Raw genomic sequence first — 27,167 nt, forward strand, 5'->3', positions numbered from 1 at the left:
TGATCACTCCTCTCCCCCACAGCCAGCACCCATTCACCGACAACTCCCCCCCACCCCCAGCACAAATGGCATTAATCTGAAACTCAGCCAAGAAACAGGAGATACAGCTTTATTGTGAAAAAGCCAAGTTAACAGAAATCTGAAGCAAGTAACAACGTTTAGCCTATTATTTACAATATATAGAATCTGGGGTTTCCCATACACATCTGTCCTGCCCTCCCCTAAGCCTCAGAAGCATTTATTCCATTCAACAGCAATCATTTCTTTTCTCTGGCCCTGAGCCTGCCATTGGCCATAGAGACACAATTCCCCAGAGTGAAATCCCATCATGTAATTCCTAGGCACTATCTCTTAACTCCTTCCCAGTCTACAGTTCCTACAGAGCACTCTGGGGACTCTTCTGCTCAGCGGAGGAGGCTTCAGCTGCGGTTGTGAGGGGCACCTCAGGCATTGATTCAGGTGGAGGACCACTCTCTTCTTGGAGATGGCCCTGATAGAGCCGTCGAAGGCGGGACAACTCTCTCTCTGGTGGCTGTTTCCAGCTGTACCATGGATACCAGGGGTCACCTGAAACCAGGGAGGGCGCTGGCGGAGTGGCACTCACAGCTCCATGAGAGGTACTGAAGTCAAGGTCCCGAGGTTCAACCTGAGGAATGTGGTAACTGAGGAGACCTAGGGGATTAAAGAAAAAAAAGGAAGAGAAATAAGGAAGGGTAGTTGGGGTTAAAACAACATGTAAAATGACATATAAAGGGAGGGAGAAATTTAAGGGAATTTAAGGGAAGAAAAAGGAAAGAGGATTAAGACAACGGGGCAATGACAAGGTAAGAGACTCAGGAGAGAGAAAAAGGGACAATGGAGTGCTGAAAAGAGATTCTTGGGAAGAACATGTTGGGTGCCACCTCCTCAGACAGGCAGGAGTATTTATATCCCTCCAACCCTAAATCTCCTTCTTTATGGCTAAGAAAAATGCAGTGGGCCCCTTCTCATGCTCACCATGATCTCTGGCTTTCTGGATGGCCTGGGTCAACTTCTTGTGTTGTTTCATACAGACCCCTGAACGAAGAAAAAGAAAACAGTGCTCATTCTAGAAAGCACAGTAAATAGAGAATACAACTGTTTCTATATGGTTATAAAGAGCTGGGTTTGGATAACTTACTCTACCTAATAACCCTACTTCCCTGACCCCTCTGATTGGCCTCAGTTTCCCCACCTAGGCAATGGAAAGAATCCCCTCTCTGAGAGCTGAGATTAACACTTTAGCGGGGTCTAGCCACTATAGAAAAGCTATTTAACTATAAAACCTCCAAGAGCAAAAAATAATCCAAAGGGCAAGTGTGGTTAATTAAAGGTTTGGGTAGGACAATCCATTGAGAAAGATTCAGTAAAGGAAGAAAGGGCTCCTGATCTAGAGAAGGTGCTCTGAGAGAGTAGCAACATAGTTCCTTCAGCTTTTTATAGCTTCACTGCAAAGTTGTTTTTGTTTTATTTTATTTGTCAGAGACAAAGTGTACAAGCAGGGCGAGCTGCCTCCCCATTGAGCAGGAAGCCTGACATGGGGCCAGGACCCTGAGATCATGACCTGAGCCATCCAAGCATCCTGGCCATAAAGCTCATCTTTAAAACTCCCTGACGAAACAAACAAATAAATAAATAAATAAAAGGATAAACAAACAAATAAATAAAAAATAAAACTCCCTGACAAACCAAACTCCACTGATCACATTGCCATTCCCAAAATGGAGGATTCAGATTATTCTTTGCAAATTTATCTTGCTTTAGAGCAGTGGTTAAAAATTTTTTCTGTGTCGGGCCACATATATTTTAGGATCTCCAAGTCCCACAGTTTCTGTCTCAGCTATTCAACTCTGTCACTGTATCCTGGAAGCAGTTATAAACAATATGAAAATAAACAGATATGGCAGTGTGCCAGATTTGGCCTGTGGCCTTCATTAAGGAATAGACATAATTTTTTTTTAGACTAATTTATCTGACAGAGAGTGATCACAAGTAGACAGACAGGCAAGTGGGGGGCAGGCCACCTGCTGAGCAGAGCCCCATGTGGGGCTCAATCCCAGGACCCTGAAATCATGACCTGTGCCATGGGGCTCAATCCCAGGACCCTGAAATCATGACCTGTGCCAAAGGCAGAAGCTTAACCCACTGAGCCACCCAGGTGCCCCAGAATAGATGTAATCTTGAATTGTTAGGATTATAACTCCAAATTTGGAAGATCTAATTAATTGGATTGTTGGCAGCAAAAAGAATTTATAGGACAGTCAATTTGCTAGAGAGCCTTTTGTAAAAGCAAAAAGATCCTACAGAAAAGAAGTAATTACCACTTCTAAGAGTTACATTTAGATAACTTACACATTGGTACTTGCTTATACCTTTTGTCCACATGTGAATATACCCATTAAGGCAAGATTGCCAACAAAAAGTTCATTCATGGGGTGCCTGGGTGGCTCAGTGGGTAAAAGCCTCTGTCTTCGGCTTGGGTCATGATCCCTATGTCCTGGGATCGAGCCCCACATTGGGCTCTCTGCTCAGCGGGGAGCTTGCTTCCTCTCTCTCTGCCTGCTTCTCTACCTACCTGTGATCTCTGTCTGTCAAATAAATACATAAAATCTTAAAAAAAAAAAAAGTTCATTCATGCTTTTTATGCCTTATGTAAGGGCCACCAAGTTACCTGTTGTATGACTGAATAAATGAGGAATGCACTAAGGAAAAGCTATTTTGGTGGTGACAAGGATGATAAGCTAACCTGTGTATGGAGCATGGAAGATGACACCTGTGTGGGCGCAGACAAACTGTTCCAAGAGCTTCACGTTCTGTGGAGGAAAGTGGTAGGGAAACATAAGAGAGCAGGGAGAACAGCAAGACTTTGAGAAACTGGAAGTACACAATCCCTACACCTGTGCATAGATACCCTTAACTTCTATCTCTCTCCAGATGCTACCCTCCTTCATGTCCCAGTTTTAGCCCCATCAATTTTTTCTTTTTTTTGACAGACAGAGATCACAAGTAGGCAGAGAGGCAGGTAGAGAGAGAGGAAGGAAGAAGGCTCCCTGCTAAGCAGAGAGCCCCACACAGGGCTCAATCCCAGGACACTGGGATCATGACCTGAGCCGAAGGTGTAGGCTTTAACCCACTGAGCCACCCAGGCGCCCCTTGCTGAATACATTCTTGAAGACTCCGGCAAACATTTCCCATTTCTTGGCCTTGCAACCATTTCATGCACACGCTACATTCTGTCACTGAGACTCACATAGAACCATCTTCTATAGGGGTTAGGTTCTAAAATCAGCCCCTCACACAAAAAATTGGGGACAGTCAGTTGGCAATCCCTGAAATCACTTAAAGATGTTATGTGTTGGGGCGCCTGGGTGGCTCAGTGGGTTGAAGCCTCTGCCTCTGGCTCAGGTCATGACCCCAGGGTCCTGGGATCGAGTCCTGCATCTGGCTCTCTGCTCAGCGGGGAGCCTGCTTCCCTTCCTCTCTCGCTGCCTGCCTCTTTGCCTGCTTGTGATATTGTCTGTCAAATAAATAAATAAAATCTTTAAAAAAAAAAAGGGGGGGGGCGCCTGTGTGGCTCAGTGGGTTAAAGCCTCTGCCTTCAGCTCAGGTCATGATCTCAGAGTCCTGGGATCGAGCCCCACATCCGGCTCTTTGCTCAGCGGGGAGCCTGCTTCCTCCTCTCTCTCTCTGCCTGCCTCTCTACCTATTTGTGATCTCTGTCTGTCAAATAAATAAATAAAATCTTTAAAAAAAAAAAGAAAACGTTATGTGTTATAATGTGCATGTATAAATATGAACGTTTACGACAGCATGCTGTATATAACATAGATTATTAACATCCATTTTATAGGTCTAATTATGTAGAATGACTGCCAACCAGCAGGTTAATCATAGAAGATAACACCCATGGAAAAAAGGAGATGTGCTTGTGGAGTGGAAGAGCAAGCAGAATCATCTGCACTATTCAATTTGTAATCTTTCTTCCTTGTATACAACTGGTCGTATTATGGTTTTTTTAAAGATTTATTTATTTGAAAGAGTGAGTGTATGTGTGAGTGAGTGGAGGGGCAGAGGGAGAGGGAGAGGGAGAGGGAGAGAATCTCAGGCAGACTTCTTTCTGGCTGAGCATGGAGCATGATGAGGGGCACAACCCTGAGATCATGACCTGAGAAAAAAATCAAGAGTCAGATACTCAACCAATTGAACCACCCAGGTGTCGCTGTTCTACTTTTAAACCAATCGTGCACGGTTGAAACTGAAAGTTACCGGGGTGCCTGGGTGGCTCAGTGGGTTAAAACCTCTGCCTTCGGCATAAGTCATGATCCCAGGGACCTGGGATCGAGCCCTGCATCGGGCTCTCTGCTCAGCGGGGAGCCTGCCTCCCCCTCTCTCTCTGCCTGCCTCTCTGCCTACTTGTGATCCATGTCTGTCAAGTAAATAAATAAAATCTTAAAAAAAAAAAAGAAATTGAGAAGTTATCTACAGTGGTGTCAGGAGGGGACTGAGAGCAGTCAGAAACCCCGATCTGCTGACTGATATACGAATTCCTTCGAACTCCCCTGATGACCAATCATTCAGCTTCTGCTCCAATACCTTTACCACAAGTTCAGAAAAGCATTTTACCCATTATTTATTTTTTTTAAAGATTTTATTTATTTATTTGACAGACAGAGATCACAAGCAGGCAAAGAGGCAGACAGAGAGAGGAGGAAGCAGGCTCCCTGCCGAGCAGAGAGCCCGATGCAGGGCTCAATCCCAGGACCCTGGGATCCTGACCTGAGCCGAAGGCAGAGGCTTTAATCCACTGAGCCACCCAGGCGCCCCTGCCCATGGTTATTATTATTATTTTAAGAGTTTATTTATTTAATGGATAGAGATCACAAGTAGGCAGAGAGGCAGGCAGAGAGAGAGGAAGGGAAGCAGGACTTGCTCCTTAAAGAGTTCAAAACGCATATAAAAATAATAATGAAGGACACCTGGGTGGCTCAACGGGTTAAGGCCTCTGCCTTCGGCTCAGGTCATGATCCCAGGGTCCTGGGATAGAGCCCCGCATTGGGCTCTCTGCTCAGCGGGTAGCCTACTTCCTCCTCTCTCTCTCTGCTTGCCTCTCTCCCTACTTGTGATCTCTGTCAAATAAATAAATAAAATCTTGGGGTGCCTGGCTGGCTCAGTGGGTTAAAGCCTCTGCCTTTGGCCCAGGTCATGATCCCAGGGTTCTGGGATCGAGCCCCACATCGGGCACTCTGCTGGGCAGGGAGCCTTCTTCCAACCCCCCACCCTCCTCGGCCTCCCCCACCCCCACCTCGGCCTGCCTCTCTGCCTACTTGTGATCTCTGTCTGTCAAATAAATAAATAAACATCCTTAAAAAAATAATAAATAAATAAATAAATAAATAAAATCTAAAAAAAAAAAAAGCAAGTCCTGTCCTTGCAATAAATTTTCTGTGAAAAATAATTGAACTCTGTATATTGCTTCATGCATTTGCTCTTCAGCCTTAAGTATCGGCATGTTACCAAACATTAACGTGACAAAAAAACTACAAAAAAACAAAAACAAACAAACAAAAAACAAAAAATATCCCACACAACCTCAGGGGCCTCTGGGTGGCTCAGTCTGTTAAGTGTCCGCCTTCAGTTCGGGTCATGATCCTGGGGTCCTGGGATCGAGCCCCACGTTGGGATCCCTGCTTGGTGGGGAGTCTGCTCCCACTCCCCCGTTCCTCTCCTGCTTGTGCTCTTTCTCCCTCACTCTCTCTCTAAAAAACAACAAAACAACTAACCCAATCTATTTGCTAATAATTGCAATGAATATAAATGAACCTTTAGCCATTAGAAATGGACATTTTGGGGTGCCTGGGTGGCTCAGAGGTTAAGCCTCTGCCTTCGACTCAGGTCATGATCTCAGGGTTCTGGGATCGAGCCCCACATCCGGCTCTCTGCTTGGAGGGGAGCCTGCTTCCGCCCCTCTCTGCCTGCCTCTCTGCCCACTGGTGATCTCTCTCTCTGTCAAATAAATAAATAAAATCTTAAAAAAAAAGACATTTTTCTGACCTGCAATTTAGACTGTAAATGCATAGCTAAGAGATGAAGGTTTTTAGTATAAGCCACAGTAGAGGACAAAAAGATGGAAAAAGGAATGTTTTTATACTACTAGAAAATCAATGCAAAATAGACCATAGAGGTGCTAGGTTATGAAGAGTGGGGCACCCATGGTAATCTCTTTAGCACTACAAAGAGGCTCCAAATCCTTATTCTAGAGAAAAGACTGCCCTTACCCTAAAGTCGACATGCAGCTTGTGATCCCGGCAGATGGGACAGGGATTCCCAGCAACTTTATCTCTACGCTGTGGAGAAAAGAAACTAGTAGTTGACGAATGTTCAAAGTCCTGTGAGAAAATGTGCTACTGCCACTGTCACTATGGCATTCACCCTCACTCACATCCCATCCACGTACCACCTTCAGAAACTCACAATACATGTCTTTCTAGTCCGCTGTGGGGGTATTCCACCTTTGTGGTTTCTACGGTAGTCAGCCCAGACGGGGCGAGAGCCATAGCGGTTCTGGTATTCTGAAATGAAAACTCACACAAGTTATTCCTGGTGGGGATAGTAGAAGTGTCTCTGTCCATTTATTGCAGACCCCACATGATCCTCCCCTTTCCTATTCAGAGGTACCTTCTGAGTCCAGATATTTCCAGGGTTCATTCTTGTAAGGCGTTATCGGAACTGGGGACAAAGAATCTTCCTCAGTGGGGCTTCTGGTGCAAAGAGTCTGAAGAGGAACCTATAAAAAAGGCAATAGATGAGAAAATGAGTTCAAGGAAAGGACCTGATAGTTTCGCTGCCCACGTTAGGGACAAGACAAACATGCCCATGGTACTAATGGACTAAAGCAAAAATATATTTAGAAAATAGCATCTTTGCTGGGGTAAAACTGAAGTCATCAACAAGCACTTTCTGTCTCTGACCGGATCCTGACGAAGATAATATAAGAGGGTAACTAGGATAGGTGACTAGGAAGCAGTCTTTTTTGAGAAGACACACATGATGTGTTCCTGCTTTCAAAGATGTACTGAGAAAAGGGAAAAGAAAGGAAAAGGAGGATGTCTAGCTTCTTGGAAGGAAAATCCCTAGTGGGGAGAGGATGCATGATAGATGAGTCTCCAACCAAATCCAACCTGAATCATTGAATTTCCCAGCCTTACAAAAGTTGAAGGTCAACATTCCACAGGTCAGAACAAACTTGAGTCCTAACGCTAGCTTTAAAGCTACCAGAGCTGTTATTAACTCCGCAGTGACCCCTGTCACCACTCTTAGGGAGTGGCAGCTGTGCAACCTTTCCTATCCCACCCTGCCCCACCAAGAACCTACCCTGCCCTACCAAGAACCTCCAGTGCGGTGAGTACATAAGGCTGGAGGGAAACCTCAATGTAGAAGACCAATATCTTGTATGCTCTGGTTAACAAACAAAACAAAACAAAAACTTAATTTAGCTAGAGAAAGAGAGCTAAGGAACTGGTCCTCAGGTCGTGAGAACGTATCCTAGTTTTACTGGGAGAGAGCTCAGCAGGTAGAAGTTAGTGTCCCTCAACTCAAGGACACTCCAGGGCATGACAGATTTAGACATTATATGCTTGCTTAAGAGCTGGTTGTGTACGACCAAGAGGCCCAATCCTTCACCTAATTCTTTAGCCCATCTGGTGCCTTGGAAAAGAATAACTCTTTTCCCTTGGCTGGGGATTAAAAACCCGCGAAGTACTGAGAAGGGTGAGGGGAAGGCGAAGAGTGATGAAAGCAATGCTGCCTAAACAGCCAAGGCATAATAAGGACTCGGGAGAGTCTCCGCTCCTGAATTCCCAGCAATGGAGCGACGACCTACAGAAAGTATAAGTGAGTTGCGGTTATACAAAATGTGCTCCAAGGAGCTACCTGAACTCCGCAGGCACCTCTGAAGGGCGAAAGGCTAGGAAGGAGCCTCAGCCACGAACGCAAAACGGAGGCCGCCATGTTGACGTACGCCAAAGGCAAGAAGAGGCGGGAAGGCAACTGCGCATGCTCCAAGAAACTGACTAGGGTAGGGCCAAGTGCGAGCCCGCAGTGCGGGAGGCGGCCGCGCACTTGCGTCAGAACGGAAGCGTAAACGGAGGGGCTGTGGGGAGAAGCCAATTTCAACTGCGTCACAATCGAATTTGGCTTCAAAATTGCGTTTTCCCCGACCCAATCACTACAACTTCTAGATCTTATACTTAGAGCTTGCATTTTAAGAAATTTTGAAGGGGATTTCGACCGACATCTTCTCAATGCGCATGCGCCAGCCCGGTTCTACCAACCAGGGTGAGACGTGTTCTTGAGGACGGAAGCGGTGGAAGCAGAGGAAAGGGAGGTGCTAGGCTCTCCAGTCACGCGCTCGTAAGCGGGGGGGCCAGGAAGGAGGCGGAAGAAGGAACGGGCGGGGAAGGGGCTGAGCGAAGATGAAGGAAGGATAGCCAATCAGCTAGCGAGTTGTCTTTCGGGTTGGCCAATGAGTTCACGCCTCACGCACAATGTCTCGCGACAAGGGCGTTTCACTAGCATGTTTGGGCGCGTTGGGCGGCGTCCGGGTATAAAAGACTCCGCCCGAGCACGCAGCCGCCATTCTGGGGTTCGTTTAGAGGTAAGCTTGGGTGTTTTGTCGGTTGGTGGGTAAAGTTTTGTTGAGATCGTTGGTCTGGGGGAGGGGGTTAGGTTTGAGTTCTGTTAAGGACCGTGGTTTATGGAAGGCGGCTGTGTCCGGGATGGGACATCGGGGCGTTTGGAGACAACAAATACCGTACTTTGGGGTGTTTAAAGAAACCCGTATTGATTATATCTTTCTCCCTTGTGTTCCTTTTATCCCAGGTTTGAATTTTCTCGGAGAAAGACAGGCCGGCCACGAGGAAAAAAAGAAACAAGCCGCAACACCACCTAAGCCCTTGAAAGGATCCTGAGAGGGGGGAAAGGGAAAACAGCAGCCACCAGCCCAACCACTTGTGTCTTCTATCCCTTCCCACCTATCTTGCCCACCCCACCAGCCCACGCTGCATGGGACTTGAAATCTGTGGCCGAAGGACCGTCACCACATAACTTCAAAAATAATCAACCACCCACCCTTCCCAAACCCACCCAAATTCACTCATCCAGCGTTTACTTTTTTGAATCCACTCAGAACTTTTTTTCTACGACCCCCCCTCCCTAAATGGAGTTGGGTGGGGGGCAAATGAATACTGAGTTGGCCTTCATTTTTTTAAGAGACTTTTTGATCCAATGAGGCCCCCCAAATAATTGAGTTTTGGGTCCTGGTTGGTTGGTTTTATTTTTCTTCTCCAAAATTTTAACCCCCTCCCCCCTGAGCCCGAGGTGCTGACGTCGCAAAAAAATTGGATAGTAAGTGTCGAATTTTCCAAAACCAGCCTTGCAACAAGAAATCAACGTTTCCCGTTGTGAAACCAAAAATAATGAGAGGAAGAAATGAGCCAATAGAACAAAGTAGAGAACTGGAGAAGGACCAAGCCGGTCACTTAATCTCCATTAAAAAAGGGCCTTTGGTCTAAACAGTCTTGTTCTCTCTCACCTACCACCTACCTTCCTGCCCTGCTGCAGGAAAGGAAAGGGTGGAGGGAGGGCCAGCAAGTGAGGATTTTGACGGTTAACCCTTGGTAATCCAGCCAATTTCCAGACTGCCAAAGCCATAAGTGTTGCTTTTTATAAGGAGGAATGGTTAACTTCCTCTTGTTAGCAGTCTTCAAAAGGGTTAATGAGCTCACATACAAAAGATGGTGGATCTTGTGGCCCAGAAGTCCCACTTCTTTGTGTGTGAGACAAGCAGGGCGCCTTTCAATTTGCCAGATAAATAAGCAATCTGTACATAAAGATTGCAGGGTAAGGAGATGGGCAGAGAAGTAATAGCTGGCTGTGACTTTAAATAATTGTTAAATCCTCTCAATTTTAATGTAATTTGCTTGGGGTATATTTGTGTGGTTAAAATAGGTGGCAATCTAGGAATAAAGATTGCAAGACACTTAATTCAGTACAAATATAATCTTAGTGCCAGTACATACAAGATAATGGGGAGGTAAAGAATGTTTTGTAATTGTTGCAGTTTGCATAGGTTATTTAAAAGCAAAGATGATTAACATTTTAACTTGATAACGTTTTGGTGGGTGGGAATACAGTCTAATGGGTGTAAAGGTTGGGAAATGTGCAATTCAGGAGTATAATTTTTAAAAGCCATTTAGTGCAATTGAATGCTAGCTTTCTAAAAGATTTGTGTCGTTAAAAGGAATTTTTTTCTTCCCTGCTTCAATATGGCGACTTTTCCTTGTCCTTTTGTCTTCCAAGCGGCGTTGCAGGTTGTGTCTTGGCCCATTTTTCTCCTGTCCTCCCACCTCAACCCTATTTGTTGAGAGGGGTCCAAGTCCTCCCCCTTTTCCCTTTGTAGGGAGAATGGGGGTGGTCGACGGTAGCAGGTTGAATCTCAATTGGAAATTCAGTTCTTCCCCACAGAAAATTGTTCTTGTGAATACTTTAATTGGTTTTATTTTCACAACTTTCTTAACCAAATTAGGTCAAAGACCATTCAGGATGGGTGCTGGTTTGGGGTATTTTACTGTAAAGGGGTGTTTTCTGGTGTAACTAGCTACCGGCAGCGCCGGGATAGCTTTTTTTAAGTTTTCCTCTTCTCCATTACAAAATGGCGTCGTCCCTGCTTCTTTGTTGTTTTTTCTCCCCCTTTTGCCACCCAGAGCTTAGGGCCGCCCTAGAAACTTGGTCAAGGGGGAGGAGCAGCACGGAAAGGTGATGTAATCCCCTTTCTTCTCTCCAGCCTCTTGAAACTCCACCCCTGAGCAGATGCTTTCTGTACTCCCTGTGCACGCTGCTGCCAGACAGGAAGACATTTACTTTAGAGTATCTTTTATAATCTTGAAAAAGCTTGTAAGAATTAGGTCTTGAAGTTGTCCATCTCCCGGGCAGCTCTAGTTTTTATATTTAACGATCAGAGCCTGTTGCTTTTATTTTCACCCTCCTTCACTCATCACAACTGCTTGGAAGTTTAACCCTGCTTCAGTTGCCAGGGGTGGAAAACCAGTCAAACCAACAATACTTTAAGACTGGGAGCCTTCTGGTGCTGTGTGTGAGAGCTGTGTGTATGTAGATCTTGTGTGGTGGGAGATAGTGGGGAAAGGAGGACTTGTGAAAGTGACTTGAATAGACAAATGGAGCCTAATGACACTGAATTGTGCCATTTCTGCTTAGGAACCCGTCCTTGGGCCTGCATTTGGTCGCTTTGTATAATGAGACTGGGGGAGGGTGGGTACTTCAAGACTTCCTTTTAAATCGCCCTTATTCCCACCTCTGGGTTTGGGGATAAACTCTTTGTGTTCAGTGCTGTATCACGTTCTCCAGTTACGTAGCTCCTGTACATTGGTACTAGGATGAGAAGTGAATAGGAAAGGAGGCGGCAGTTGTAAACTCAAGGCAGGGGGATGCGAGCTACGGTGTCTGGTAAGCAAAATCTTTCTGGTATTACATTTCACAACCTTCATTTCTTTTTTCCAAAGAGCCACCTTTTTTGAATTTCTTTTTTCTTCCCTGTAGAAAGAAATTCCTTAAAAACCATTAATGGCAGAAAAATGTCTTCTTCATTTTTCAACTTGTCAGTGTTTTCGCAATGGGTGCATGTTCACAGCCATGCCCTATCTGAGGGTGGTATTGGGTGTCCTGTCCCTTCTCTATCTTCCTCTAACTTTTTCAAAGTCCAATCTTTGTCAAATTCTTCATATACTTCTCATTTTTTAAATTCCTGATTTGAAGCGTGGAGGTTCTAGGCAGAATTGGAAAGCCATTTTGTACAGCTGTCCTGTGGTAACTTGGTTAGACTCTCAGGGCTAATTTTCTGCTGGGTACAGATTCTCAAATTAGTACTTAAAACTTCTGGGTTGGGTGGGAGGGACTCTTCCACATGTCTATTGACCACAAGTTTTTTTTTTTTTTTTTATCTTTTAAGCAGTTTTGCCATGTGTCTCTGCAGCATACCTTCCTTGGGAGCTGAATATTCCACCCATTGGGGTTCCTGATCTCTAGTGAACAGGGGATATTTAAAGAAGATCTTCCTTAACATGGGAGATGGGGCAACAATGTCTTCTAGGGAAACCACATCCATCCAGAGAACCTCGGAGAACCTGATCCTTGTAGTTTGTGGCCAGTTATATTGCTGGGGTTGGGTGATTTTACATCCTCACTGAAAAGCAAATAAGATTTTGGGGAGATCACTGTACCAGGTTTTCAATATAAGTTTGAGGGATAGGGGCTTACTACTTAGGAGAGGTAAGACCTTGTGCATTACTTGGGAGACCTAATTTCAGTCCACTGAGTCTATAAGGACATAACCTCAAAACACCAAGAAAAGGGGAATTTCAGGGTTCAGATATATTTTCATTTCCTGAAGTGGTAAGACTTCTAAGTTAAGGTAAATTTAGACTCCTTCCTCTTGTTATAAGAGGGTTATGATTGTTTTTAAAAGGGCTCTGATTTGCATAGGGATTTTGTGCTGAACCAATTTTTTTTTTTTTTTTTTTGTGATGGGTATGGAATAATAGCTTTAGCCAAGCTAGGTATTTTTCACCCTGTTAATTGAATAACTCCCAAGTAAAAGTCCTTTTGGAGGCAGGAGTTGGTGTCACTTAAGAATTTCTACATTTCTCTCTGGTAAGAAAGAAAATTCCCCAGAGCCTTGTGTTGTCAGTCAGTAGTGTTCATCTCTGCCTGCAAAATCCATAAGAAGGAATGCACAGCTTAGGTCTAGGTGGAGATAAGCCTGGGGTTCTTCCCCTCCCCCTGCCCCTTTTGTATGTTCTATCTTCAAGGAAATTAAAAGCAAACATATCATGCCCTAGATTATTTTTGTTTCCAGAAAGCTTCCTTAAGTATTTGTTCCAGGTTCCAGAAAGTACTAGGAAATGCACTTGGTTACTGTCCCTCCTTCCCTGGTCAGCTCTGCATTTTCCACTGTAGGCCTGCGCCAGGAATTTAGGCTCTTCATTCCTTTGCAGTTGAGTGCCTTGTAGCTTCTTTCAAAATATACTGACTTTGAAGTAAGAAAATTTGGTTGTAATACACTTGATATAGTCCTTAGTTTAAAATGAGTTAAAACTAATTTGCTTGTAGGAAAGCCATGAGAAAACCCATTTACATTTTGTCACGATTGGTACTTGTGAGACAAAACTTAGTTCTGTTAATTGTATTTCCAAAATACAAATAATAGAAAAATACTAGTGGAAAATGAATATTTAACATTTCTGCTTTGTCTTCTAGCTTCCCATGACTTTTCTTGCTTGTTGTGAATGGGGAAAAAGTTGTCCCTTGGTCTCATTCCCAGAAGAAGGCACCGGGCAGAATTTGGCTTTGTACTTGTTGGTCTCTTTCTGGGTGTCGTTATTCTTTCTTCTCTCCCACCCTCTTATGTGAAGAGGAACATCTGAGTTCAGGTGACACTTCTTTTGAGTTTCTGAAGGAAGTAGGGGTAATACTCTTGTTGGCTCAGCTTGTACTTGGATGTGCAAAAGTAGTTCTCCAAGGTGATGTATATTGAGTTTTAATCAGTCAGGTCAGCAGTATTTGGCCTGGTGGGAGTGGTGGTGCTGGTTTGAATTGATGTTAATTTAATTGAAATCTTTTTTGTCAAATTGTGTATATTGTGGTTGCTGTTATGTATTACTTTGGATTCACTCACTGCTTTTCCAGTTTCCAATAGATGGGAAATCTGTTTTATCCTTTTGTTTTATCTGTGTATGTATCTCTTGCTATAGTGTCCATATACCACTTTATGGTGTCTTACTACATGGAAGAATGCCTTTCTCCCTGTGTCTGTGTCTAAGAATCACCACATTTCAGTGGATTTGGCCCATGGGCTTCTAATCTTACCCAGTATTCTACTTCAGTGTTTTTCTTCTGACCTCAGGTTCTACCTGTCCTTGTGGAGGTTCCAGAACAGCAGCAACAGCACACTTAATCCAGATTTGTTCACTTCAGCAAATTTTTTTTTTTAACCTCATCTTTCTTTCTGTATTCAGCCCACAGGTTATGGTCTCAAGAACCAGCCTCTTCCCTGCTTCTGCTGCTGCTTCGCTAGGTTGTTAGGACCTGTCTATTTAGTATATGTGCTGCCGAAGTGAGCACAGGACCTGTCTATTTAGAAATTTATTGGCCTTCTTGTTGGGAGGACTAAAAGGTTGAGATTATTATGCTTGTTTTTCTTTTTAGAACAAATTTTTGTTACAAGAAATTTGTTCTCTTTTCTGCACAAAAGTCTGCACAAAACACAGCTTGTAAAACACGGATATTCCCACCTTCCTGCTGGGATTATGTCTGTTACCTGTACTATAAGTAGGAGGCAAGAAATTGTTTTCTTCTTGATTCCTTTCTATCCAGCATTAACCTTACATTCGAAACGCAGATAGTATCGAGGTGGCTTTCTTTTTCAGTTCTGAGAATCCCGTGTTTAGAGGCATAAAAATCACAGAGCTACATTGATTCTAAATTACCTTGGGTTTTGGCCTAGAAATTGCTTCACACTTTATCCTGTAACAGCAGTTTAGCTTTTAATGAGCTCTTTTTCTAATCTGGTCTAAAGTAGCTATTTAAAATTTAATGGCGTTTTCCCAGCTTCTAGTTTTATTCCATTCTTTTTGGCTCTCTGGTTTCTAATTTCAGGCCTTTCTTTTGGGGATCTTGGAGGGTGGTGTGATTTTGAAGGGGAGTAATCAGATTTGCATCTTTGCTTTTGAAATCACAAACCAGTCTTAACTTTAAAACAATAAAATTTGTGCAGTATTTGGCTAATGAGTGACAGTTCTGTTCAAGGCTTAGGAGTGCCTGCTTGATTTCCTTTATATCCATTTGTCTCCATTTCTGGGAGCTACCCACAACTCTCTTGAGGGAAAGATTATGTTTTCAAGTTTTTATCATTCACCAGCTGTCACTTCAGCTGATTGTCTCCTGGTGCAAGCAGAGCATACTCTACTGCTGGAGGTCATTGTGATTCTTAATAGATAAAAAGGAACTGACTAATCTTAGAAGATATTTAGCCCAAGTGTCTGAAATTGTACCAGTTCTTAACAAGCTATACTTTCCCCCCCCCAGCCAGATTTATCAGCAGCTAAGAAGAAATAAGACCTAACAATAAGCAAGAATACCTTGGAATGTTGAGTGTTTTGTTACAGAAACTTGACTCAGTCCTAGTACAATTTAGTGAAGTTCAGCTATCTAGGAAGGGTGTAACCAGGAGGGAGAAAGGTGTGCTGCCCAGTCCTCCTGTCTTAATTGTCTTCCCATTCAGTCCTCCCCATGCTTAACTTACCAGGGCTTTTTTTCTCTGTGGTAATGATGTTTTGATTTTCTCTTACCTGGAAAATGGTGAGTGTAGTTGAATATAGATTGAATAATTAGTCACAAATTTTTATCAATTCTACAAATGGAATTTATTAGAGGGTATAGTGGGACTCTCCTTGCCACCCATTTATTCTGTGGGTTTATTTTGTCCTTGTCTTAGAAACCTCGATCATGGGTTCGGGTCCCATAGATCCCAAAGAGCTGCTCAAGGGCCTGGATAGCTTCCTTAACCGAGATGGGGAAGTTAAGAGTGTGGATGGGATTTCCAAGATCTTCAGGTGAGTCTGCCTGTTTTTGGGAGTCATTGTGAGCAGAGGATATTTTATGTTGAAATATGACTGTAAATAGGAGTGACCGTTTTTGGAGGGGGAGAGAGAGAGTCAGTGAAATAAGATCAGTAGCCAATAATTTTAGGCTACGTGGTAGAAAAAGGTGATTCCTTGGTTCCTCACCGTAATAGAATCTGGGTTTGGATGTCCACAGTCTTGAAGTCATGCTTTGGAAGGAATGGAGCAGAAGAGCCAGGTGACAGAATTTTTGGTTCTGTTCTGGATCACATTCCATTTACCCAGACTGCCATTTTCCTTCAGGGATTCTCCAGTTTCCGAGGGGAAGGCAAAAGACCAAGCCAGTCCTGAACAGACTATGAATGGATGGCTGTTAGTGCTAGCGTTCTTAACTGGAAAGCAAAATCAAGTGTGTCCTGTGGGTTAGAAAAGCAGTGATGCTCACCTCCCCAGATCAGAGACCTCAGTGTCCCTTCAGTTGTTTTCCATCCTCTCCTGGGATTCCATTTCACTCTGGATCCATCTCATCCCCCAGAGGCTTGTGTGACTTTGCTGTTCTGTGGCAAAGTCCCAGTCATAGGGATTTTTAGGCACTCCCACAGATCAGAGATGCTTCTGTTGAAAGAAGAGGCTCTTGCTCCATTTCTAACCTTAATATCTCTCCTACAGCCTGATGAAGGAAGCACGAAAGATGGTGAGTCGATGCACTTACTTGAACATTCTCCTGCAGACCCAGTCACCAGAAATATTGGTCAAGTAAGTGGGGATCTTGGTGTCTGGGCTGGGAAGACGTACATAGAAGGTGGGAGAGGGTGCAGGGGGTTCCTAGGTCATTGATGGGGGAGTAGGACTGTGGGATGTGGCACTCCAAACCTGGAAAGGACATTACAGATTCTCCTACCTGCCTGCAGGTTTATTGATGTTGGTGGCTACAAGCTTCTTAACAATTGGCTGACCTATTCAAAGACAACGAACAACATTCCCCTCTTACAGCAAATTCTACTGACCCTGCAGCACCTCCCGCTCACTGTGGACCATCTCAAGCAGGTACCTTAAGTCTCTACAACACTAATGCTTCCTTTTTGCTTTAGCCTGGTAGATAAAATACATGGAGTCTGATGTGGCAGTCTTGGGCCTGTGCAGGAGTGTGGTAGAAAAAATAGGAATTTAGTATCAGAAGACTGGGTTTATGTCCATTAATAGGTTTGTGGTTGGGGTAGTTCAGGTATTTGAGCCTCAGTTTTCTTGTCTTTCATTGGGAATGAATGCCCCTACCTCCATTGGTTGTTTTTAGAATTAAGTTTGTATGCCTACAAAGGTTTTATAAATGGTAAAGTACAAGAGTAGTGGTGGTCGCAGTTAGGGACTGTTAAGAAATTGTGGGCAGGGTGCCCAACTGGCTCAGTTGGTCTTGGGGTTGTGGGTTTGAGCTCCTGCTTGGGTGTAGAGATGACTTTAAAAATAAAATCTCACAAAAAAGAAATTGCGTGTGAGTTTGTGCAGTTCTTAGCTCTAAGAGGACTCATTTTCCTCCTTGTATTTAACTTTCTCCCCATCTCTCACAGAACAACACAGCCAAACTGGTGAAACAGCTGAGCAAGTCAAGTGAGGATGAAGGTAGGGGCCAGCCCTTCCTCATGACTGCCTCTTTGTTCTTTTCTCTTTTTTAAGATTTTATTTATTTATTTGACAGAGAGCGAGATCACAAGTAGGCAGAGAGGCAGGCAGAGAAAGAGGGGGAAGCAGGCTCCCCACCGAGCAGAGAGCCTGATGCGGGACTCCATCCCAGGACCCTGAGATCATGACCCGAGCTGAAGGCAGAGGCTTAACCCACTGAGCCACCCAGGCGCCCCCCCCTTTGTTATTTTTGTGTCTTACTCCTATCCTTGAACTGTCCTGTCACTCCTTGCTACCTCACTATACTTTTCTCTTTCTTTTAAAAATTGAGACTCTCTAACCTTTCTCCCTTTCCTGATCTGAATTCCAAATGGGATTTGTCCATTTCTCTACTACTGAATGTAAGATGAGACCCCATACTTAAAAACTGATGCTTACTATCTCTTGGTGTAAAAGGCATATACTTAAACTTCTTTGGAGAAGATAGTGTCATCCTAGAGAGTGTTGTCATCATTTCCTTTTATTTATTTATTTATTTATTTAATTTTTTTTAGATGGGAGTTCCTTTTATTTTTCTAAATAAATAAATATAGCATATTCTGGGACCTTCAGTGTGTAATAGACATATAGCACTGCCAATAAACACCTTCCTTTAGGACATGGGCAGAAAGAATCCTGACTGCTGGAGTAGATCATAGCTTTGTTAGCAACAGAGTCTTTCTTTTTCTTAAGACAAAGGGTATTGGAGCCCTTGGCAAGGATCATACAGTTCTGGCATAAAGACAGGGCCTGGCTCCAGAAAAGGCTTCATGGCCTTTTCTTTAGTGAAGAAAAGGGTTTATACCCAGTGTACAAACCACTAGCACAAAACATTAGTATCCCACAAGTGAACAGTATTCTAGCAGAGCTAATCCCTGATCAGAATAGGCTTATTCATTTGTCTAAAGGGAATGGTGTGCCAGGGCCTTTTGGAAAGAGGCTTTGGCAGTTTGGTATAGAAGGAGCATGTAGGCCTGGGTAAGCCTATCTGAAATTCTTCAGCTATAGAAGAAAACACTGGGAACGTTTACCAAGATAAGGGGTTCGACAGTGTTTAAGTGAAAAACGTTCTCTAGCTTTCCATTCTTTTTTATTCTCGGTTTTAGGTTTTTTTAAATACTGAACACTTCTGTTTTTGTGACATAACAGAGTATATTGAATAATAATTTGTAATGTAGCACATACTGTAGAATTCCCTTTTAAATCATTGCTCATCTCTTATTTTTTCATTTTCAGGTATAGTGTTCCTTGTTTTCCCGTTGTCTAGTTGTGTTGCCACCTTTGAATACAGCTTTAATTGTTCTGTTACTTCCTTTGAATACTGAAATTTGTACATTCCTTATGGACCTTAAAGTCTCACTAGACCATAGTATCAGTTGGTCCAAAAAGGTTTAGGGTATCCCTGTATTGGGGATGCACTGGAGTTCATGTTGCCTTAAATATAGAAATTGCTAGTTGTATATTTGAAAAGTTAGGATTTATGGGGTGCCTGGGTGGCTCAGTGGGTTAAAGCCTCTGCTTTCAGCTCAGGTCATGATCCCAGGGTACTGGGATCGAGCCCCACATTGGGCTCTCTGCTCCACGGAGAGCCTGCTTCCTCCGCTCTCTCCCTGCCTGCCTCTCTTGCCTACTTGTAACCTGTGTCTGTCAAACAAATAAATAAAATCTTTTTAGAAAAAAAAAAAAGAAAGAAAAAGAAAAGTTAGGGTGTAATGTTTTCAACAATCTCATTATCAAATAAGTCTATATGTGGAAATGTTGGGAAGAGGCTGGTGCCATAGGTAAGAGCTGTTCTTTGCCAAGTACAAAAGGCAAGAGCTGTAGGGGTTTTTGGGTTTTTTTCCCTATATATTTGGAAACACTTTTTTGTCCTTTAAATTCTCTGTCCATCTTCTTTCTCTAAATAATGCCTTCCCCGTCCGTAAAGTGGTCTGCTTTAAGCTCTTCGCCTTTGCTACATTTAACTGATTTTTTAAAGCCATTAATCACTAGTAGCATTCTAGGAAAAAAGGTGGCTTAGGAAATCTTTTATAAGATGGATTTAAATCTGTTCCTTGAAACTTTGTTTGCCTTTAGGTAGGACAACGTAGAGTAATACTGTTCTTAGCTTTTCAGATACTTGAACCCTGCCTGTTTCCTGATTTTAGTTTCTGTTCTTTTAATACATGGTTAGCAGAAGAGCATCAGCACTGGCTTCATTCTGGTGCTTTCTAGCTTTCTGACTCTGATCTTTATGCTGCTGTGTGTCTGTGAAAGAGGAATAAAAATCTTCAAGTTATAACAGCCACATGAGATACATGTAAAACAACTGATGTAGTTTTTATAATGTACCTTGTATGTAATTAATGTGTCATCTTCCCCTCCAACCCCCCACTGGATTGGAATAGAAGACTACCATGTGATTCATTGTTCCATTTTTTTTTTTTTTTAAGATTTTATTTATTTATTTGACAGAGAGATCACAAGTGGTCAGAGAGGGGGAAGCAGGCTCCCTGCTGAGCAGAGAGCCCGATGCGGGGCTTGATCCCAGAACCTAGGATCAGTGACCTGAGCCGAAGGCAGAGGCTTTAACCCACTGAACCACCCAGGCGCCCCTCATTGTTCCATTTTGAAGAGTTTGGTTTTTGAGCCTATCTCATGTTGTTGTTAAAATTCTGTGTTACTTTTTCTGTTATACAGATTTTTATAGTATATCTTTAAACATCCTTGTTTTTTGTTAGTGGAAGAAAATATTTTTAGCTACTTAGGCATTTCCCCTTATACTCTGACCTGCAGAGCTCCGGAAATTGGCTTCAGTCCTTGTCAGTGACTGGATGGCTGTCATCCGCTCCCAGAGCAGTACCCAGCCTGCTGGTAAGCTCCTTAGTCTTTTATCCCTCATGTTTCTTTCTTTCCCACTGGGACATGGCCTTCAGTGCCTTTAGCCTGCTTCACCTCTTAACAGTGTTTCTTTTTAGGTAAAATCCTTTAATGCTTTGTATTTTCATAACAGAGAAAGATAAGAAGAAACGTAAAGAAGAGGGTAAGAGTCGAACCACCCCTCCTGAGCGACCCTTGACTGAGGTGAAGGCTGAGACCCGGGCCGAGGAGGCCCCGGAGAAGAAGAAAGAGAAGCCCAAGTCTCTCCGAACCACAGCACCAAGTCACGCCAAATTCCGTTCCACTGGTAGGGCTGTTGGCTGGTCTTGGGAAGGTCTGTGGGCAGATGTACACCTAGGATTTTGTAGTGGATTAGCGGATTTATGATAGGGCGCACATGGAAGAAGGAAGATTAGTGGATGAGGCTTGGGTTGGATGAAGATTTAGGGTTGGACCAGGGAGGAAGGGTTAAGAGAGTGGGAAGGAGTTCAACCCCAACAGCATGTTTCTTCCCACAGGGCTAGAACTGGAGACTCCATCTTTGGTGCCTGTGAAGAAGAATGCCAGTGCAGTGGTGGTTTCTGACAAGTACAACCTTAAACCCATTCCCCTCAAGCGTCAGAGGTATGGACCACATCCTGAGTTTCTGCATGGGTTAGGTTTGTGGATATGAGGGAGAAGAAGGGGCAAGTCAGAGTGAGTCAGAGATATTGTTGACAGTTCCTCTTCTGACAGCACCACAGTTGCTCCAGGAGATGCTGCACCCCCTGCAGAGAAGAAATACAAGCCACTGAACACGACACCGAATGCCACCAAAGAGATCAAAGTGAAGATCATCCCACCACAGCGTGAGTCTAAAGAAGAATGCACTTTGGGAGCAAACTCTTTTTTTTTTTTTTTTTTTTAAGATTTTATTTATTTATTTACAGACAGAGATCACAAGTAGGCAGAGAGAGAGGAGGGAAGCAGGCTCCCCACTGAGCAGAGAGCCCGATATGGGGCTTGATCCCAGGACCCTGGGATCATGACCTGAGCCGAAGGCAGAGGCTTTAACCCACTGAGCCACCCAGGCGCCCCTGGGAGCAAACTCTTAATGGGAATGAATGTTGAGGGGTGGGTAGGGGGTGGATTTCTGGTGACTTAATTTTTGCACCTCTGGAGGTCCCCTTTCATAGGATTACTTAAAAGTAATTTTAGAGATGAGTCTTAGAGGTGTGCTATTCAGTGACTGATTAGGGATTCCCCCAGCTTTGGGATATTCTGTCTTGTCCATGTGGGCTGCCTTCTTCAGTTACCTGAACTCTAATTCATACTCAAAGGGTCGGTTGCTTGCCTTTAAAATTTTTAAAAGAAAGGGCGCCTGGCTGGCGCAAGTGGAGGAGCATGCAACTCTTTATCTCCAGGTTGGGAGGTCAAGACCCACGCTGGTTGTAGAGATTACTTAAAAACAAAATAAAAAATAGAATAACAAGAATTTCTTACGTGAATCCAGCATATACTTCCTGGTTACCTTGAACTTACTATGTCCTCAGTCGTGACAGGGTCTCCATTGGCCCATTTCCTGCCCAGACTTTGTCTAGGAATAAGATTGTGAAAGAGGTCTGATGATTCCATTTTATGCTTTTTCCTTTTGTAGCCATGGAGGGCCTGGGCTTTCTGGATGCACTCAATTCAGCCCCTGTTCCAGGCATCAAAATTAAGAAGAAGAAGAAGGTGCTGTCACCTACAGCTGCCAAGGTATGAGCAGAAGGCCGTAGGCGTGAGTGACCGGGTATCAAAAGTAAAGTAGAAGGAAGGGCTCAGCACCTGGCAGTGGTTGGGGAGGACAAGATGTGGACTGTGGTGGAGGTGGAGCAGGATCGGTGGTATGACAGAATCTTCCTTAATAGGAACTCATGGGGGATCCTGTCTAAGACCCCAGACTAATTGTCTTACCTTAACCTTGTTTCACATCAGCTGATGAACTTCTTTTTCTTTCACAATAGCCAAGCCCATTTGAAGGGAAAACGAGCACAGAACCAAGCACAGCCAAACCTTCTTCCCCAGAACCAGCACCTCCTTGTGAGGCTATGGACACAGACCGCCCAGGCACCCCAGTTCCCCCTGTTGAAGTTCCAGAGCTCATGGATACAGGTGAGTCTAGAAATTGGTTCAGGTCTGGGGGTTTTCTAAAAGGACGAACCTTGGTCTGAAACCTCTCCTGCTTACAGCCTCTTTGGAGCCAGGAGCACTGGATGCAAAGCCAGTGGAGAGTCCTGGAGATCCTAGCCAGCTGACCCGGAAAGGCAGGAAGAGGAAAACTGTGACGTGGCCTGAGGAGGGCAAACTGAGAGAATATTTTTATTTTGAACTGGATGAAACTGAACGAGGTGAGCGGTCAAGATTTTTGTGTAGTAAGTGGGCATAGGGAGTTTAAAAAGGACTGGGTTGTGTTTACTTTTTTTTTTTTCTCCTTGCCAATAGTAAATGTGAATAAGATCAAGGACTTTGGTGAGGCTGCTAAGCGAGAGATACTGTCAGACCGACATGCATTTGAGACAGCCCGGCGTCTGAGCCATGACAACATGGAGGAGAAGGTGCCGTGGGTGTGCCCGCGGCCCCTGGTTCTTCCCTCACCCCTTGTCACCCCTGGAAGCAATAGCCAGGAGCGATACATCCAGGCTGAGCGGGAGAAAGGAATCCTTCAGGAGCTCTTCTTGAACAAGGAAAGGTGAGCAAAAGAGTGTGGGCATGAACGAACCATGATCTTGTTAAATACTTGGGACTCCTGAGGGGAACATTAGCTGGAGTAATACGGAGGTGGGTGGGGGCTAGGAGGGAATGTGAAGGGTTTAAATAATTTGTCACTTTCTTTCCCCGTCACCTGTGGTGTTCTTTATAGTCCTCATGAACCTGATCCTGAGCCCTATGAACCTGTACCCCCGAAGCTCATCCCCCTAGATGAGGTGAGCACATGCTATGTGTTGATGGAGGGTGTGATCGATTTTAATGTGTCTTTTGACAATTCATTTCCATTTAAATGGAATGTGTCTTCATTCTTTCAAAGTTAGTCCTGATTATTCTCCTGTCTTGCAGGAATGTTCCATGGATGAGACCTCATATATTGAGACTCTGGAGCCTGGGGGAGCTGGTGGCTCACCTGATGGGGCAGGTGGCTCCAAATTGCCCCCTGTCCTCGCCAATCTCATGGGAAGCATGGGTGCTGGGAAGAGCCCCCAGGGTCCTGGAGGAGGAGGCATCAATGTCCAAGAGATCCTCACCTCCATCATGGTATGAGCCCACCTTCCTCTTTTCCAGTTTCTCTGGAATCTCTCTTTTTACCCCAGTACTTGTCTTCTCACTTGGTTCCTCATCTGGCTCTTCTCTCTGCATTTGTTAACCTTGCACTCTGTTGACCTTCTTTATTCATCTTACCTTACAGGGTAGCCCAAATAGTCATCCCTCAGAGGAACTACTAAAGCAACCAGACTATTCAGACAAGATCAAGCAGATGCTCGGTAATCACCAGGGCCAGTCCTGGAGCCTGGGGGAGGAAGCCTACTGCAGAGTTGAGGGCGAGCAGGGAGCAGGGTTTACAGACAGTGGTGAGCAGGGGTATTACTGCTGGTGGGGAGGGCAAGACTGGACAGAGCATTGCTTTGCCAAGTTGGTCTGAGAGGGCCAGAAAGGCACACCTAATTAGGAAGTCATGCCACTCTTCTAGCATCCTCTTGTTCTACTTTTTTTCTTTTTTAATAGTGCCACATGGACTATTAGGCCCTGGTCCAATAGCCAATGGTTTCCCACCAGGAGGCCCTGGGGGCCCGAAGGCCATGCAGCACTTCCCCCCTGGGCCTGGGGGACCTATGCCAGGTAGGTGATAGTGAGAGGTTGGAATGGGTTTACTTGCTTAATTTTGACCTGGTAATAATGTAGGTTTGACCCAAAGGTGGGAGGTGGTTTAGGGTGGGAGAGGACCTCCCTGAGTATAACACATAGCTGATACTGTCTTTTTTTTTCCTTAACAGGTCCTCATGGAGGCCCTGGTGGGCCAGTGGGTCCACGTCTCTTGGGTCCCCCACCCCCTCCACGAGGGGGTGATCCTTTCTGGGATGGCCCAGGTGACCCCATGCGGGGGGGCCCAATGCGGGGGGGCCCGGGACCAGGTCCTGGACCATACCATAGAGGCCGCGGTGGCCGAGGAGGAAATGAACCACCTCCTCCTCCTCCCTTCCGGGGGGCCAGAGGAGGTCGCTCTGGAGGAGGACCCCCAAATGGACGAGGGGGCCCTGGTGGGGGCATGGTTGGAGGTGGTGGGCATCGTCCACATGAAGGCCCTGGTGGGGGCATGAGCAGCAGCAGTGGACATCGTCCCCATGAAGGCCCTGGCAGTGGCATGGGTGGTGGGCACCGCCCCCACGAAGGCCCTGGCGGTAGCATGGGTGGAGGTGGGGGACATCGTCCTCATGAAGGTCCTGGTGGTGGCATGGGCAGTGGCACCGGCCATCGTCCTCATGAAGGCCCTGGCAGTGGCATGGGTGGAGGCAGTGGACATCGCCCCCATGAAGGCCCTGGTGGAGGAATGGGTTCTGGAAGTGGACATCGCCCCCATGAAGGCCCTGGTGGAAGCATGGGTGGAAGTGGTGGACATCGCCCCCATGAAGGTCCTGGACATGGTGGGCCCCATAGCCACCGGCCTCATGATGTCCCTGGTCACCGAGGCCATGACCATCGAGGGCCACCACCTCATGAGCACCGTAGCCATGATGGCCCTGGCCATGGAGGAGGGGGCCACCGAGGGCACGATGGAGGCCACAGCCATGGAGGAGGTGAGAATGGTTCTTGCTCACTATGTGGCTTTTGATGTCCCATGCAAGTTTTGGGGGAGCATCACTATGCTGGGTATGCTAGGCCAGACATGAAATCACCCTATTTTCTGTATGTCTGGTAGTTGTTACCTTTTGGCCTTCCCTCAAATCCCTAAGATTCCATGTCTCCCTGAAAGATAGTTTTCAGGATGCTATGGACAGGGTGGGGATGGGGTGCGAGGGTGGCTTTGACCTCTTAGCCATGTTCTATCTAATGATTCCACCATCATTCCCACAGACATGTCCAACCGCCCTGTTTGCCGACATTTCATGATGAAGGGCAACTGCCGCTATGAGAACAACTGTGCCTTCTACCACCCCGGTGTCAATGGGCCCCCCCTGCCCTAGGGACCACCTCCTCTGCCCCACCCACACACACACCCCTGTGGACTGCAGCCTTGCTCCTTCCACCCTCTTATGGCTTCTGTGAGGCCCACATTCCCCTGTCCCCAGCTGATGAGGAGCCGGCCCCCTCAGTTCCCACCTGCTTGGGTTTCTGGGGGTTTTCTGATCACTGGTGCGCATTGATGTACATATTTTCCTCCAGTCTGGGGAGGAGAGAAACTAGATACATTCTGTAGCCTGGACTGCTGAAGAGAAGACCCAGTTGGCTTCACTTTTTGAGGAGATTTGCCCTATAACCCCAAACCCTTTTCCAGTATTACCCTTTATGCCTGAGAACCTAAAGCTGGTTATCCTGGAGAACAGCTCTACTCTATTGTGGGTCCTCCACTTGCACACAGAACTGATACGGGATCAGATGCACTTATGAAATCATCCCAGCCAAGTTCATTCTTCTCATGGGGTGGGGAGATGGTAAAAGGGGTATTATATACCCCACTGCACTGAGAGGGCTCAATCAGGCTGGATTTGAGTTCTGGAATACATCATCCCCACTTCCACCTTGACACAGGCTTTCCATTGAATCCCTTTCTCAAGTAAGACTTCGCAACCTTCTGTGAACACCCAAGTCTGCATCATGGGTCTGCTAGGTTCATTGATGGTCAATTCACGCCTGCATCCAAGTGGAAGTTGTAGCTGGCATAGGCGAGGCTGGTGGTGGTGGCCCACCCTTGCCTGTAGCTATTCTGGAAACTAACACTTCAGTGAGACCAGCTTTTCATCAACTTGCCGGGCCCTCTGGGCCTGACAGTCACACTACATGCACTGCCTTCAGGAGTTGGCGCACTCTGCCCCCACCTGGAACCTTGTCGGTGTGAAGCCTCTGGCTCCCTTGCCCTGTCAGCCACCTCTGAGTCCCACCAGGTGCCTTCCTGGGTGGGTGCCGCAAAGCTGACGCACCTTTCCCCAGCCCTCTCCTTCCCAGGTCTCGGCATCAGTTGTTTTCTATGAAAACAGTGGATTGGTTGGCTTCTGTGCAGGGTCTTGGGTTAGAGCCACAATGGATTTGAGGGATGAGTATTTTTTTTCTTTTGGTTTTGTATATTTTGTACATTAATAATAAACAGTGGAAAGAGAAGCAGCTTATTTAACCCCTAGTGTGTTTGGGCTCTTTGTTTTAAAAAAACAAACCCACCACTGTCTGCTTTCTTAAGTACATTAGTATAAACCTCTTTGTCCCTTTGAGGAGCTAAAATTGGTTCTGCTCTTGAGGTCATTGTGGGTATTGAGTGAAATACTGGTGAAAGAATTTTTTAAGATTTTATTTGATAGAGATCACAAGTAGGCAGAGAGGCAAAGAGGGAGAGAGGAGGAGGAAGGCTCTCCGCTGAGCAGAGAGCCCGATACAGGGGCTCCATCCCAGGACCCTGAGATTATGACCTGAGCTGAAGGCAGAAGCTTTAACCCACTAAGCCACCCAGGTGCCCCTGAAAGAATATTTTGAACATAAAAGACCACAGGTACAAAGTAAATCCCATGGGCCAACATTCTTTGAGCAAGCCTTGGGACCTAGGCAAACTGCTTTTCACATTGCCGGAGCTGCTGGAGCTGCTGTCGGTATGTGTGGACATTCACTTCACCCCTAGTTGACCCTACCATCCCTATGGATTTGCCTAGGGAAGGAGTAAAGTGTGGGTGGGTGGAAGGAGGAAAACTCCCAAGAGCAGTTATGGGAGAGGGAAAAACTGATGGC

General features: G+C 45.3%; 2 protein-coding genes across 2 annotated transcripts; one reads left to right on the plus strand and one right to left on the minus strand.

Annotated features, from left to right (window-relative positions):
* Positions 1-93: 93 nt before the first annotated feature.
* On the minus strand, positions 94-8,091 carry MRPS18B (mitochondrial ribosomal protein S18B). The gene is made up of 7 exons (XM_044257531.1): positions 7,948-8,091; positions 6,694-6,802; positions 6,490-6,587; positions 6,294-6,362; positions 2,765-2,831; positions 997-1,056; positions 94-672 (listed from the first exon to the last, which is right to left on the minus strand). The coding sequence occupies exons 1-7, from the start codon at positions 8,023-8,025 to the stop codon at positions 377-379; spliced, it is 777 nt and encodes a 258-aa protein (XP_044113466.1). The 5' UTR covers positions 8,026-8,091; the 3' UTR covers positions 94-376.
* A 496-nt stretch (positions 8,092-8,587) lies between these two features.
* Positions 8,588-26,565, plus strand: PPP1R10 (protein phosphatase 1 regulatory subunit 10). The gene is made up of 20 exons (XM_044257545.1): positions 8,588-8,671; positions 8,896-9,420; positions 15,584-15,701; positions 16,380-16,466; positions 16,622-16,757; positions 17,276-17,327; positions 20,142-20,219; positions 20,359-20,532; positions 20,744-20,849; positions 20,961-21,073; positions 21,862-21,962; positions 22,211-22,358; positions 22,436-22,594; positions 22,689-22,935; positions 23,107-23,170; positions 23,301-23,495; positions 23,647-23,722; positions 23,964-24,077; positions 24,233-25,033; positions 25,311-26,565. Exons 3-20 carry the CDS (start codon positions 15,595-15,597, stop codon positions 25,418-25,420), a joined length of 2,868 nt encoding a protein of 955 aa, XP_044113480.1. The 5' UTR covers positions 8,588-8,671; positions 8,896-9,420; positions 15,584-15,594; the 3' UTR covers positions 25,421-26,565.
* Positions 26,566-27,167: the final 602 nt, after the last annotated feature.

Source organism: Neovison vison, chromosome 1, assembly GCF_020171115.1.
Source record: "Neovison vison isolate M4711 chromosome 1, ASM_NN_V1, whole genome shotgun sequence".
Taxonomy (NCBI): Eukaryota; Metazoa; Chordata; class Mammalia; order Carnivora; family Mustelidae; genus Neogale; species Neogale vison.